Consider the following 13,449-nt stretch of genomic DNA (forward strand, 5'->3'; position numbering starts at 1 on the left):
GATTGATGGCTGAAAATAGCAAGTGAGTCAGGAACTGAAGCTTTGTTAAAACTAGATTGATTAACTCAGGTTTAATATCAAATACATGGGGTTTTTCAGACAATTCAGCTATGTTGAAACCTTGAAGATTACTAACCCTACAGCTTTTTAACCTTTTGACTACAGATATTTATGAGAAGTTTTAGGGTTTACAAATGTTAAACCAAACTATTTGAGACAAATCAAAAGTTTTTATTTGGTGTAAAGTCAGAAATACAACATCTTTAAAATGTTCATAAGTTAAATGAAGGCCACGGTAGTGGGATGTAAAATGGCATGGAGATGAAATAAGTGCTGTATACACACTGATGGATAAAATATCACTATCCAATCTACAATACAAAACCATTATTTTAAAAGGACCTTCTATTGGGAATTGCTGAAGTTTAAGAAGCGCATGCTGTGTTAGCAGGTGATCCACAGTGCAGATGGAGATGACGGTGATGTGGCTGTAAAGCTACGATGGCTGCAATGCAATCTTCACAAGTCAAGTGCTTGTTGTGACTTCTCTTCCTTTAATGCTCAATCTCTGCACTAGCCATGTGATCTACTCTACCTGCTAGCAATTCTTGGATTAATTCAGAGTTCCAGTCATGTGAGAAAGTAGTCCATAGAAGATGAGAACTAATTTTAGGTGTTGACAAGGACCCCGTGACACAAATGGTATCCTCCACTTTTATTCATTGGGTTTCTTGACCCAGACTTGTAGCCCACCCTCAAGACTGTACTATGAGTGCTTTGTTTGCAGTCTTGTGGCTTTGTTTAGAGTCTTCTGACTTGGGTGAGCACTGTACAACTATTTTAAATGGGGAGAAATGGGCAGCCTCACCTTTGGGAGGGGGGAACCTCACAATGTCAACTTAAAATTTGAGACACAGCAGTGCCTAGCTAAGAAACTTGGTATTTGAGAGGGATTTATTATTCTATTACACTGACTCATTCACACCATGCTTGAGGGAGATCCTTGAACTAGAGGTTTCCTTTTAAAAGGTCAAGCAAAATGGCTTCATTACTGAAGCAACAACTCAGTCCTAGCCAACATCCCTAAGTAAGTCTACAGTGCTGCTGTAGGGCAAGATGAAACAGATGCAACTGCTAAAATTTACACGGTTGTGTTTCAGCTTCTGCTCTCCCTTAATACTGACTGTGCTGGACATGCTGCTTCTGTGGGAAGTGCTCAGACCCATCATCTGGGCTGAGCTCCCCTAACAAAACCTAACAGCCAAGACAGGAAAAACCAGCACCCTGACACCCGCCACTGCCCAGAGCAGCACAGTTTTGAAAGGCAAAATCCACCCTTGTTCCACTACGTCCTTCTGCCTCAGATGTTTCTATGCAGTGCCTCAAGAAGCACTTTGCAAGTGTAGCTGTGAGGCAGGAAAAGAGCTGCTCTGAGGCCTGAAGCAAAGACAAGTTTGGCACTGCAGGAGGACAGTAAGAGGCAGGAAGGACAAGACTTGTTCTCAGTTCCTCACTGCACTGTTCACAAGCATGAGGAGCATTGCTGGCCTCTTCTTGCAAGGTTTATCACTCAGGTTTTTACAACAGAAGAACTTCAGGAAGATCATACATTGTGATCATGTGCCTGGGCATCCTTCAGGGAAATGGGAAAGTAGCAATGGTTTCAAGCATACATATTACATCTGATACTGCATCAGTTTGCTTATTTCCCTGATAAGTTGCTTACCCTTGTTGCTCCTCTGACCTTCCCCCTTCCCAAAAACATCTGAGGTGTTTCTCTGTAAGTAAGCCCTGCAAACAATGGCATACTGTTCCTACTTCACAGAAATGCTTAACTGGTTTATAGGTTTTTGTTTTGTTTTGCAGAACTGTGACCAGTACTATGCAGTAAACACATATCAGGTGCAAAGAAGTGATGCAATAAACTCTGAATATTTTTATCAAATGGGGTTTCAACACAATATTGTAACATAATATAGTCAAGAAATCTACCCTAAGACCTCAGAGTACCAACAGACCTTGGTTTAACCTGACCAACGAATCTCCTTTTGAACAAGATATGGTAATTTTTAAAACAAATACAAAAATTTTGTAATTATCTACACTGCATTTGCACATTGCTCAATCTTAATACACAATCTTCTGTCTCCTGTTCATGATAATGCTCTTAATTCTGTTTATTATCCAAGTCTATCTCTGAGGATCCAGTAAGCCACAAACTAAAGTATTTTAGCTTATGTAGCCTATGCCAGTTAAAACAAAACAAAAAAAAAACCCAGCAGCAATACAATGACATAATCTGAGCCAACCCTTACTTCCTTTTGCTTTTTGTGTCAGTTGTTTGGAAAACACTAGATGCTGACATCAGATTTTCTATATACTGTCCAAGAACTTGGTTTTCTGATTTCAGTTTCAAGTTTTCTTCCTTAACAGCATCTACTCGTGCTGAGAGATCTGCAAAGGTGATATTAGAAGAAAAAACGTTAGACACTGTTATAATAATGAATATGTTCTAAGGGCCTACATCAGACTAGTCACACCTTTAATCCAGAAGGCATTACCAGAGGGTATTGCATTATAGAACATTTTCCTAGTCATGTTTTACCTAAAGGGCATTTTTCCTGTATTATTTTGTAGTACAGTATTTTGACCCACTTGTTAAAATTGAATGCTAGTCTGTAAGTTTATTACTTTCTTTAATTTTTGAATTAAGCTATTGCAAACTAAATTACTTGGAAACAAGAGCTCAGTGATGAGCAGCCTCAGATATGTGTCTTCTAATAGGCACAGACACATTAGATGCATCACCTGTTCTACTTGCTGTGTACTACCAAGGTTGAGCAAATGTAATGTTGCACAAAGAGGGAGGAAAAAAACTATTTCCAAGACCTTGGTTTTGTATCTTCAACTGCATTAAGTGACATACTTCTGGATACTGCGACTAAGAGCAGAGCAGGCAGGTTCTCTTCTTTTGCTTATTACTGTGTACTTGTAAAAAATCTGATATGTCAAGCTGCTAACCTTCAAGCGTGTGCTGCAGTTCCAAAACTTGATTAATAAGCCGTGTTTTCTCTTCTAATTCCACCTGATTCTCAGCCTCAACAGCTGCAATAAAGCACAAGAGTTTTAGTGCAACCTGTGGTAACAGTTAGAAATTATACTAAGTAGAATACCAAGGAAGGACAAGAACATTAGGAATTTATACCATCCATATCGGCGTTCATCATTGTGGTAGGGGCTCTTTCCACTTTTGAAGAGCGTTTTCTTGAGCGGTACTCTGCTTGAAGAAAACAAAAAAAATGGAGGCAGCAATTATTGGAACTTCCGTTATATTTGAATTTTAGGTGTATTTTTCTAATTCTGAAGGGTCAGTGCTTTAGCCTAAGTCAGAGCAACCTTTTTTACCATTCTTGAATTATTTTTCCTAGGCCTCATGCTGTACCTACCTATGGTTCGTTGAGTAACTATGCTTCTGTTTACAAAAATAACTGATCTAGATTACTGCAAAGCATGAATTACCGCCGTTTCAATGATGTAATCGCCGCCTTCTCAGCTGGGATCATTCTGGAATGGGTTATTCCAGACTGGCCATTCCCGAAGGCCGAAGCAGAATGGCTCTGCGCTGTACCCCCGCCACCCCTGGCCAGTGCACGGGTCTGCGAGACGGGGGTGTTCGCCTCGGGGCCTGGCATCCCCGCACGGCCCGCTCCCATCCCCGCCTCGAACTGCGGGACGGGGCCGGTGCGCGAGCAGCCGCACCCGCGCCCCGGCAGGCGCCGACCGGGGGCTGGCAGCACTGCAGAGGGGCGTCCCCGCAGGACCCAGCCGCCCGGCCCCGCCCGCACATCCCACCATGCGCTCCCAGCCTGGCTCGGCCCCGCGCCCCCTCGCTCCCGCCCGGCGCGGCCGCCCCGCTCCTGCCCCGCACCTGCCCCGCCGCCTCCGCCTCCCGCGGGCTCTGCCCCGGCTCGGCCCGGCCCGGCCCGGCCCGCTCCGCTCCGCGCCGCCAACGCGCCTGCGCCGCGCGCGGGGCGGGGCGGGAGCGCCATGGCCCCGCCCCCGGGGCGGGCCGGCCGTGCCCCCTCCCGGGCTCCTCCCGGCGCATCCCGCTGGGCGGCAAGTGAGATACAATGGTTCTGACCCATTCCTCCTGCGCTCATGGGCCGGCCGTGCCCCCTCACGGGCTCCTGCAGCCATACCGGCCTCTCCCGGCACATCCCGCTGGGCGGCAAGCGAGATACAATGGTTCTGGTCCGTCCCTTCTGTGCTCATGGGCCGGCCGTGCCCCCTCACGGGCTCCTGCGGCCATACCGGCCCCTCCCGCCGGGCCGCAAGCGAGATACAATGGTTCTGACCCATTCCTCCTGCGCTCATGGGCCGGCCGTGCCCCCTCACGGGCTCCTCCCGGCACATCCCGCTGGGCGGCGAGTAAGATACGATGGTTCTGATCCATTCCTTCTGCGTTCATGGGCCGGCCGTGCCCCCTCACGGGCTCCTGCGGCCATATCGGCCCCTCCCGGCACATCTCGCTGGGCGGCGAGTAAGATGCGATGGTTCTGATCCGTTTCTTCTGTGCTCATGGGCCGGCCGTGCCCCCTCACGGGCTCCTGCGGCCATACCGGCCATTCCCGGCACATCCCGCTGGGCGGCAAGTGAGATACAATGGTTCTGACCCATTCCTCCTGCGCTCATGGGCCGGCCGTGCCCCCTCACGGGCTCCTGCGGCCATATCGGCCCCCTCACGGCATATCCCGCTGGGCGCCAAGCAAGATACAATGGTTCTGATCCATTTCTTCTGTGCTCATGGGCCGGCCGGGTCCCCTCACGGGCTCCTCCCGGCACATCCCGCCAGGCGGCAAGCGACATACAATGGTTCTGATCCATTTCTTCTGTGCTCATGGGCCGGCCGTGCCCCCTCATGGGCTCCTGCGGCCGTACCGGCCTCTCCCGGCACATCCCGCTGGGCCCCAAGCAAGATACAATGGTTCTGGTCCGTTCCTTCTGTGCTCATGGGCCGGCCTTGCCCCCTCACGGGCTCCGCCCGGCACATCCCGCCGGGCGGCAAGCGACATACAATGGTTCTGATCCATTCCTTCTGTGCTCATGGGCCGCCAGTGTGGAGAGCAGCGGTCCTCAATGGTTGGTCGCTCTGCGTAGTGTTCAGAAGAGGTTAAGAAAAGGCATTTGTTCCCTGGTGTGGAACCCCTTCAGATTTAGGGCTTGGCAGAGCCTGAGGAAGGTCCGAGGAAACAGCGTGTGGGTGGCTGCCGTCAACTCCCAGGTGCTTTTGTGTGGAGCTCTGGGAGAAAGGAGCCTCCCAGACGGAGTCCAGCGAGTTTTCCCTGCCGCACCTCAGTCCGTGTACACCCGGCCCAGCTGCTTCCACTCGGGCCCGTCAGAAGCCACAGCAGTGTCCAGAGGAAGAAACTTGTGGCTTAGCTCCGTGCCTCTGGGCCTCAGCGCTGAGATCACATCACACAAGAAGCTCAGTAACTTGGCGGAGTCGCTCTTATCTAATGGCTCGGTAGCTCCAAAACAACACTCCTGTGTCATTGTTCTTCCCTGGCTCCCTGGAGGGAATAATCCTTGCAGAACACGCTGCGCAGGATCCTCGCTTTATTGTCACGGCACAGTCTGTGAGCCACAGCAAAGGAATGGAAAACATTCATGACCTGAGCTAATTTTGGTGGCTTCACTGAAGTGAGTGCGCTGCATAACTTGTAGTACCAGGTAGTTTGAACCATATGTTGCATTGAAATATATTCATATTGTATCTGTAAATTGCAGTAATATATCTAGTTGTAAATAAATAATTCAGTGCTGTGCAGACACTCAGGAGATAAAGGCATTTGGGAAGTGAGCCCTCTACTGTATTTTTAAATACACTTCAGAAAGTGTATATTCCTAACATCATCTTTTGGCTGCCTCCACGCTATTATTGTGTCAATGACTTTTTTTAACCTTACAATCAGATAAATTCAGATTAGACTGAATGCTTTTCAAGGTCTGAAAATGTACTGCAATTAGAGACTTGCTATCCATCTGTACTGGAAAATGAACCTATTTCCAGTTCCATTAGCTAGTTTACTTAAACGTCTCTACAAAGGGCAGGCATTTTAACACAGCAATCCTCCTTATTTCTTGCAAGCAGTCCTCTCAGGTGGTGGCTGGGTTTAGGAGCTTGTTGGAAAGTTTCCTTGATGGCTGTTTTTTAAATGCCAGATGCTTGCACTGTTTCAATCTTGCTTGCTGCACTGGCAAACCTTGCAAGCAACAGGTTCTCCTAATTCTTTCTAATGAGACAATCTCCACCACTTGCATTAACAGGGGAAAAAATTACGGCCAGATTCTCCAGGTGTGTACAAATGGATGGAGAGCCTGCTTACCTGGGGAAGGATGTGATGTGTTTTTATATGTTTTGTAGAGGGGGAAAAATTATTGTGGGCTGATCTTGAGGAAATGCACCTCTCTGCTGCAGAAATTGCACTTTTCTTTCTGCGTTACAGTTGCAGATTATTGTCAAAACTGTCCCAAAATGAGCAAAATGGGGAAATCCTTGATGTTAAATTAGAGGACAGAATGGAAACCAGACATATTGGCTGCTGTGCTGCTGTAGTTAAAGCAGTAGTAATTTCAAGAGCTGCTGGTTTACCTCCTGTTTCCTTTTTGGTATGTGTACCGTTGGGGTTCATTCTACTTTGCCTGGCTGTGGTTTCTCACTGTAGTACTTTCTTTTGATTCTGAACTCTGACCACGAGCAGCAGGATGAACACCTTTGCAGAAATCAGCCTCTGGGAGAGGTTTTTTTGGTTTTCCTATAGAGAAAGCTGTTGTTCTGAGCTCCCACTGTTGGCGTGGCAGAGGGGTTATCAGCAGAGAGCAGATGACATGCCTAGGCTCAGAGTGCTGTGGGTTATGGGGTTAGCTCTGAACGGCCCAGGGCCCAAAAGGTTTGGATTGATACTGCTGGGTGCAAATTCCACAGGGAGAATGCCCAGATCATCCTGTGTTCCCCTAAAAAGGCTTGCATTCCTAACCCTTCCTCTGTTTTCCAGTGCAAAGGAGGCAACTCCAGAATTCTAAATATCCAGTGCACCACTACTTCTAAACAAACAAACACCAAAAAACATGCACATGCTCAAAAACCCCAAAACACAAATGCAAAAATGCCCAAACCAAATATATCACAAAATAAAGGTCCACAGCCCAAAGTATTCTTCTATGAGAAATCAACCAAGAAAGCAGAAGCTTAACATTATGACGATTTACCTACTGCTTTTTAAAATTCCTTACCTCACCTGTGTTGCATTGCATAATCTATTAAAAATTGAGTGCACTTTAAATGTAAAGCTTTAGGGGCTTAGGAAGCATCCCCAACAATCAGATTCCTTTCATAACACAGAATGTGTCCCAGGGAAGGCACCTATGCATATTATGACACCAAGCTGGGTGGGAGTGTTGATCTGGCAGCTCCTGCACTTGGGTCACAACAAACCCAGGCAGTGCCACAGAATATTTTCTAAGGCATTTAGTTAAATCAGAGGAGCAATTCATGATATTGTCATTATATTAAATTTATAGCAACAAGCTTCAGTTTACAAATGCAGCTATCTATACTTACTTGTGGCCTAAGTTCTAGTTAGAGTTTCTAAGAGTAGCTGATGTCACTGGCAAAAGGAATCAACTTGTTCAGTTTCACTGAAAGAGCAATTTTTGTTTGAAATAAAACAACCTCCCTAGGATAAAATGCATCATTAATAGTTTACCTGAATTCATATACAGGGAAAGTTACAAACTGAGAGGAGAGGATTTTATTGCTCTGCACTCAGACTCTCAGTCATTGTTTGCTAATGACAAACATTTTCAGACATTTTATTTCTGCAACTCACTTTTACATCCTGTTTTTCCCATGGCACCCAGTGCAAGCCACCAGGCCTGTGCCTTCCCTTGTGGCGGCGTTCCAGGCAGCAGCCGAGGCGCGCCTGCAGAAGCTGTGGCCGATGACAGGGGCGCCGCTGTTCACCGCTGCAGTAGGAATGCATCCTTTCCTTCACTAACACCGGGAGGCGGCATTGTGAGTATGGCTGACACGGCTTTGCTATTGCCACTCTACCCTTTGCTCCTTTGACTAATTACTGCCACAAAGAAAAAGACACAAAGGAACACAAGTGGCTTAAGTCTTTTTCCTTGCGTTGCTAACTGGTGAGACCTTTTACATCAAATCTTCATTCCTTTGTAGCTTTGAAGAAATAACAGACTCTGAGGAGAGTTGGTTTTTTTCATGTAATGTTTCTTTACACCAAATTCTCTGCAATTCTTATTACTCTTTTAGAATAACCTCAAAAAGCTTTTGTATCCTAGTGCATATTCTTGAGCAAATAACCAATGGGGGTCTTCTGTTAAATGCAGAATTTGAGTACTTCTTAGATTTTGCTTTTGCCAACTAAATCAATTTATGCAAAACGAACAAATATTTGGCTTACATTCTTCTAACTCATCTGTGTCCTCACTTATTGTAAGATGAGTTAGAGCAATGTAAGCCAAATATTTAATGGCCTGGTTTTGCCTTAGGTCTGAGTGAGAATGGGACCCCATGAGATGATGTAACCTGTGAGCATACAGTGGGAATGAAAAAGTGCCCTCTCTTTAGAAAGGCTACAAAAAGCAAGCCTCAGGAGGCCATCATTTCTTTTTATCCCTGAAGAGGCCTGCCTTCATGTAGCTACATACAGATATATAGGCAACATGCAGCTTCAGCCTGTCCTTTGCAAGATGGAGCAGGAGTGCAAAAGCTCTCCTTTCTACTGACTCCACAAAAATGCATTTTTAAATAGGCTGAGGAGCTGAACACTTTGCTGCTTTGGGCTGTGAATACCAACATATATTACATAACATTGTCCTCTTAACTGTTTGATCCTCCTTGTAATCATCAGCTATGGGTTTGCCACTGGGTTTTGTGCAAGGATATTTAGCAAGGTTCCATAAAGCTTTACTGCTAACTTAATTAGATGAAAAATTGTTTTGTCTTTCTATAAGATAAGGGTTTGTATCTGCTTTTAAAAGGAGGGGTTTACATGAGAAACATAGTCACTAATGTTGGTTTTCTGTAAAGCATATTTGAAAAAAGAGTAAGATAATTTCTAGGTACTCTTCAATGAGTAAAGAGGGCCTTGATTCTGCTTATTCAACATCAATTGGAAGTACAGCAAAGAAATTTTTGCAGCTGTTGGACAACATTTCAGTGTTTTGGTTTGGTTTGATTTGCTCTGTGCTTTTGTTTGGGTTGGTCATTTTTTGAGGGAACTTTATCTAGTGCTTTGGGTTTCTAAAATGAAAGATATTTCATTAAAGGTGAAAATATTTTCATGTGTTTTATTTGATTTCATGTGCTGTTAATATTGCTATAAAAATACTTTCCAGAAAGTTTCTATCTTGCTACCATTTTATGTTTGTCTTAATTTACATGTTTTATTTTTAATACCTGCATACTTAACAAATAGAAAGATAGTGCTGTTTTGAAAGAGCAATAGCTATTAAATATTCACAGCTTGTGCTTGGTTAGGGAGGCTCAGTAACCCCTGTTGCTTTGACACAGTGGCTTTTCACTGTCCCATGGAAACTTTGATATGAAAGCTGTATTCTGATTATACATACATAGCATGTTGTTCTACTTTGCCTGTTTAGTATCTTTCCAGTATGTTTCAAGTACTGGGGGGGAAACCTTATGCAGTAACAGATGTGCTTAAGTTCACTAAAACCAGTGCACCTTTGTGAACTTTTAAAATATTTTAATATTTTAATATTTTCATTTTAAGATTTGAATTTTGCCTAAGGTTGCAAATGCAAGATGTGGCTGGGGGTGTTAATAAGGTGAGGAATTCATGGATTTTTACCTTCCTCTGGAAGGTGGGCCCATTGGTTCAGAGTTATCACACACTAACTGTATGTTTTTGGGGTTACTTTAATAATGGTACCTATTGTGAGGAAATGACCCCAGGGGAAATTTTCTCCCAACCCTTCACCCAGCTCTTTGCACCTACCCCACCAGTTCTCAAAGGGTCCAAACCTTCTGTAAATACTAATGATCTCATGCAGTGAGTGGCTGGTGTTGCTGATAGGCCTGTGCTAGTTAGCATTCAGAGGTGAGGGGAGATGGACTTGGATAACCCACCCTGGCACTACCCCAGAGACCAGGGATGCTGCCCCAGAACTTGACATGGCCCCAGAAACTACGGATACTGCCACGGAACCAACATTTGCCATTTCAAGGGAGGCTCCTGCCTTCCTTAGCAAACACCTGTCTTTTCAAACCAAGACAATAAACATGGTCATTCTCAGACAAAGTCCACTTGGGATCTGCATGTTGCAAGCCTCGTTTCCTTGTTCCTCGCTTGAACTTGCTCCTGTCCATCCTGGGGAATCTTTTTCTCTCTCTCACTGGGCAGAATTTTAGGTTCCCTGCTCTACTGGAATTGCTGTCAATCTCCAGGCTCACTGCTAGAGCCATAAGGCTCACTGTCTCTGCTAGCTTCAATGCCCCAGAGTTACTGTAATTAGTGTTAACTTCTGCTGGGGGAAGACTGTTTCCTACAAAGTGTAGTCTCTTCCTGTTACAGGTTAGGAATTTTCTTCTACTTTCTAACCTCCAAGTGTTGCCAGAAGAAATGGATCAGGGTTAATGTGCTCACCATGAATCATACTATATTTATCCCCTGTGCCTTCAAGCTATAAGCTTGCCTGAAAATGTCACTTATTTTCAGTTATTCTGATTTTACTTCTACTTTCAGACTAGCAGTCCCCACCTCTTCACTACCAGGGGAAATGCTGTAATTCTGGTAGCAGATCTTTAACAAAGAAGCCTCTGTATTGTGAATATGAGCTTTCTCTGACTCTGGGTGCTCTGCTTCGGTCAAGAGTCCAGCAGATTTGAAGTGCTCAGTTTCTGAGGTGCAGTACAGTCTTATTTGCTGTGTTTCTGGGGAGCTCTCTTTTACAGCAGTGACATCTGTCAGGGCTTAGCTTTGAGTATCAAGCCCCAAACACCAAGATTGACTTGGAAACCCAGTGGCAGTTGGTGCTTGGATAAGAGGGTTTTTAACCTTGCTCTGTTTTCTCATGGGTATTAACAAATTCCAAGCTGCAGGGTGCTGAGATGAGAGCAGGAGAGGAGGCTGGTGGGTGTTTGCCCTCTGAAGAAAGAGACTTGACATCTCATGAAAGACTGAGAGAGCCATCTGGCAAAAACACCCCCTGTGAGACAGAGCAGATTGAAACCCATGCAGCATTCACTCATCCCTAACTCAGCTTCTTCTGGAGGCTTTGCAAGGACAAGACAAACGTGCCACTGAGTGCTGCCCCTCATCTGTTCTTGATGTGTTGTTACCAGCTGGGCAGCAGGTCACAAAGCTGTGTCCTGTATGACACCTTTTCTCTGCTCTTCTACACCCTGCCACTGGAAAAGAATGAGATTCATTGTCAGGAGAAGCCCTCATTATTGTACAGCTTGGACCAAGCTCTGACTAATTGTCTTCTGGAGAATGGTTTGGGCCAACCACATCTTGGTGTCAGTGTTCAAACATCCAGCTCAGCCCCATCACACTAATATGGAACTGCTGATAGAAAATTAGCTTCTAAAAATAAGATTAGGTTAGTGGAATCTGGGGTTTTTTAAAATATAGGAGGTAAATACAGCATGAACAATAACATTCTTAAAAAAAAAAAAAAAAAGAAAAAGGAAGGGAAGGAAATGTAGCTTGTATTGTTCAAAAATAAGCCCTCCTCCAGAACCCTAGTAGTGCGAATTAGCACAGCTCTTTGGCAGCCATGCTGACATAATCAAGTTGATACTCTGGCCAGACCTTTCTAAATAATTTATTATTAATTCATATTAACTCACTTCATTTTTCCACTATGTAGGACTCTCCTACTTCCTCTTCCGAGTAATTTTATTCTATAAGTGGAGAGAAGGATGGTGGAGGGATAGGCAGTCTTTACTTTTGTAGTTTCTTTCAAAACAATTAAATGCTCAACAGTGAGGATTTAAAATATCACCTTATTTCCATTACCAATTAACTTGCATAATTTCTTGTGAGTTTTCATTAGAGTATGTCAGAGTATGTTTATTATTCTGTATGCAGCATTATCTGTATTTTATTTGACAGTAGTAACCACTGAGTAAATACTTCTGTAACACTGTCTCCCTAACCAGTGAAAGGCTCTCTGTGCTCACATGAGGAGTGGATATTACCCAGGGCTAATATATGAAAACTGCGGTAGCCTCGTAGCCTGCATGTCCCCAAACCCTCAATTCTCAGCTCATCACAAGGCTTATCCAAAGCACACCACTTTAAAGAGTTTGTTTGAGGGTATTTGCCAGAAATCCCTTGTAGCTGGTAATCAGGACCATCTTGCCTGCTCTCCCAGTGCTGTAATGCAGCCTGTGGAGTTTGCATGGTATCAGGTAGAGTACCGCAGTCTCTTACCTGACTCATCTGCCAGAGAAATGTTGGTGAACGTGCCATCCTCCTCGTCCAAAGGGAGCTCCATTTTTGTGCCTTTGCCCAGAGTTGCTGGGATGTGTGTTAAGCCTGGCAGTTGTCAGCCATGTCTGGGTGCACACGTGACTTCTCTGGTTAAATCTTTAATGAGTCCAGCACAGGTGGTGGTGGCAGCTGCACACGCCTTGCTCTGCACGCCGTCTCCTCTGAACCTTGAGCTCTTGGGCGGAAATTGTTCCGCTGGAAACTTTCTGACTTCTCACTGCTTTGGCAAACACATGCTGAGCAAACCCTGCTACTGCAAGTTCTTTCTGTAACACAGTTGTGTCCATCCTGGCTGGCTTTTTGTTATCATTCTCCTTTATTTTCTCTAAGGCTGCACAAGGGATTTTCTTGCAGGGGTTTTGGATAGAGAAAAGGGCAAAAGTAACTTAGTGTTCAAGAAACGTTGCTTACAAGGGACAGACCTGAGAGCAGCAATGTTCAAATACCATCTTCAAATACTTAGGAATGTGAGTGATTTTATTTACATGAAACAGCTGCATCAAAACCAAATAGGTAATGTGAAAAAGCGAAGGTGTATAAGTGAGTGTCAGATGTTCTGTAGTAGAAGACTACAGAACTTACAGGACAAAGTTCTGACTCCTTACAGGAGTAATGAAGAGAAATCAAAGAAAGCCCCACTTCAGTCATCTTATTTTGCTTCTTAAAGAATGCTGGACATAATTTGAACATACAAATTAAAAATTCACCTCAAACTACTTACTTTAAGAATATCTTAAAGAATATCTTTTGTTTGTAGTCCTGGAACACAATGTTTTTTCTTGCAATTAATTAGAAAATATAAAATGGGCTTGATTGAAGACAGAATAGTGAATAGTGGAATCACTATTTTCAGGGTGTTGTATCAGAATCTATCTGTCCTTTATTTTTTTAAATTTCCTATTCAGAA

The 13,449-nt window shown here is 44.5% G+C and overlaps 1 protein-coding gene across 2 annotated transcripts; it reads right to left on the reverse strand.

Moving 5' to 3' along the window:
* Nucleotides 1-210: 210 nt before the first annotated feature.
* SCOC (short coiled-coil protein) lies at nucleotides 211-4,071 on the reverse strand. 2 transcript variants are annotated; one of them, XM_054633512.2, is made up of 4 exons: nucleotides 3,929-4,071; nucleotides 3,206-3,277; nucleotides 3,022-3,105; nucleotides 211-2,454 (listed from the first exon to the last, which is right to left on the reverse strand). In XM_054633512.2, the coding sequence occupies exons 1-4, from the start codon at nucleotides 4,047-4,049 to the stop codon at nucleotides 2,312-2,314; spliced, it is 420 nt and encodes a 139-aa protein (XP_054489487.2). In that variant the 5' UTR covers nucleotides 4,050-4,071; the 3' UTR covers nucleotides 211-2,311. The 2 variants fall into 2 exon arrangements, with proteins under 2 accessions (XP_054489487.2, XP_077032801.1); XM_077176686.1 differs by having other exon boundaries at nucleotides 3,206-3,280; nucleotides 3,929-4,011.
* Nucleotides 4,072-13,449: the final 9,378 nt, after the last annotated feature.

This window comes from Agelaius phoeniceus, chromosome 4, assembly GCF_051311805.1.
Source record: "Agelaius phoeniceus isolate bAgePho1 chromosome 4, bAgePho1.hap1, whole genome shotgun sequence".
Classification (NCBI taxonomy): Eukaryota; Metazoa; Chordata; class Aves; order Passeriformes; family Icteridae; genus Agelaius; species Agelaius phoeniceus.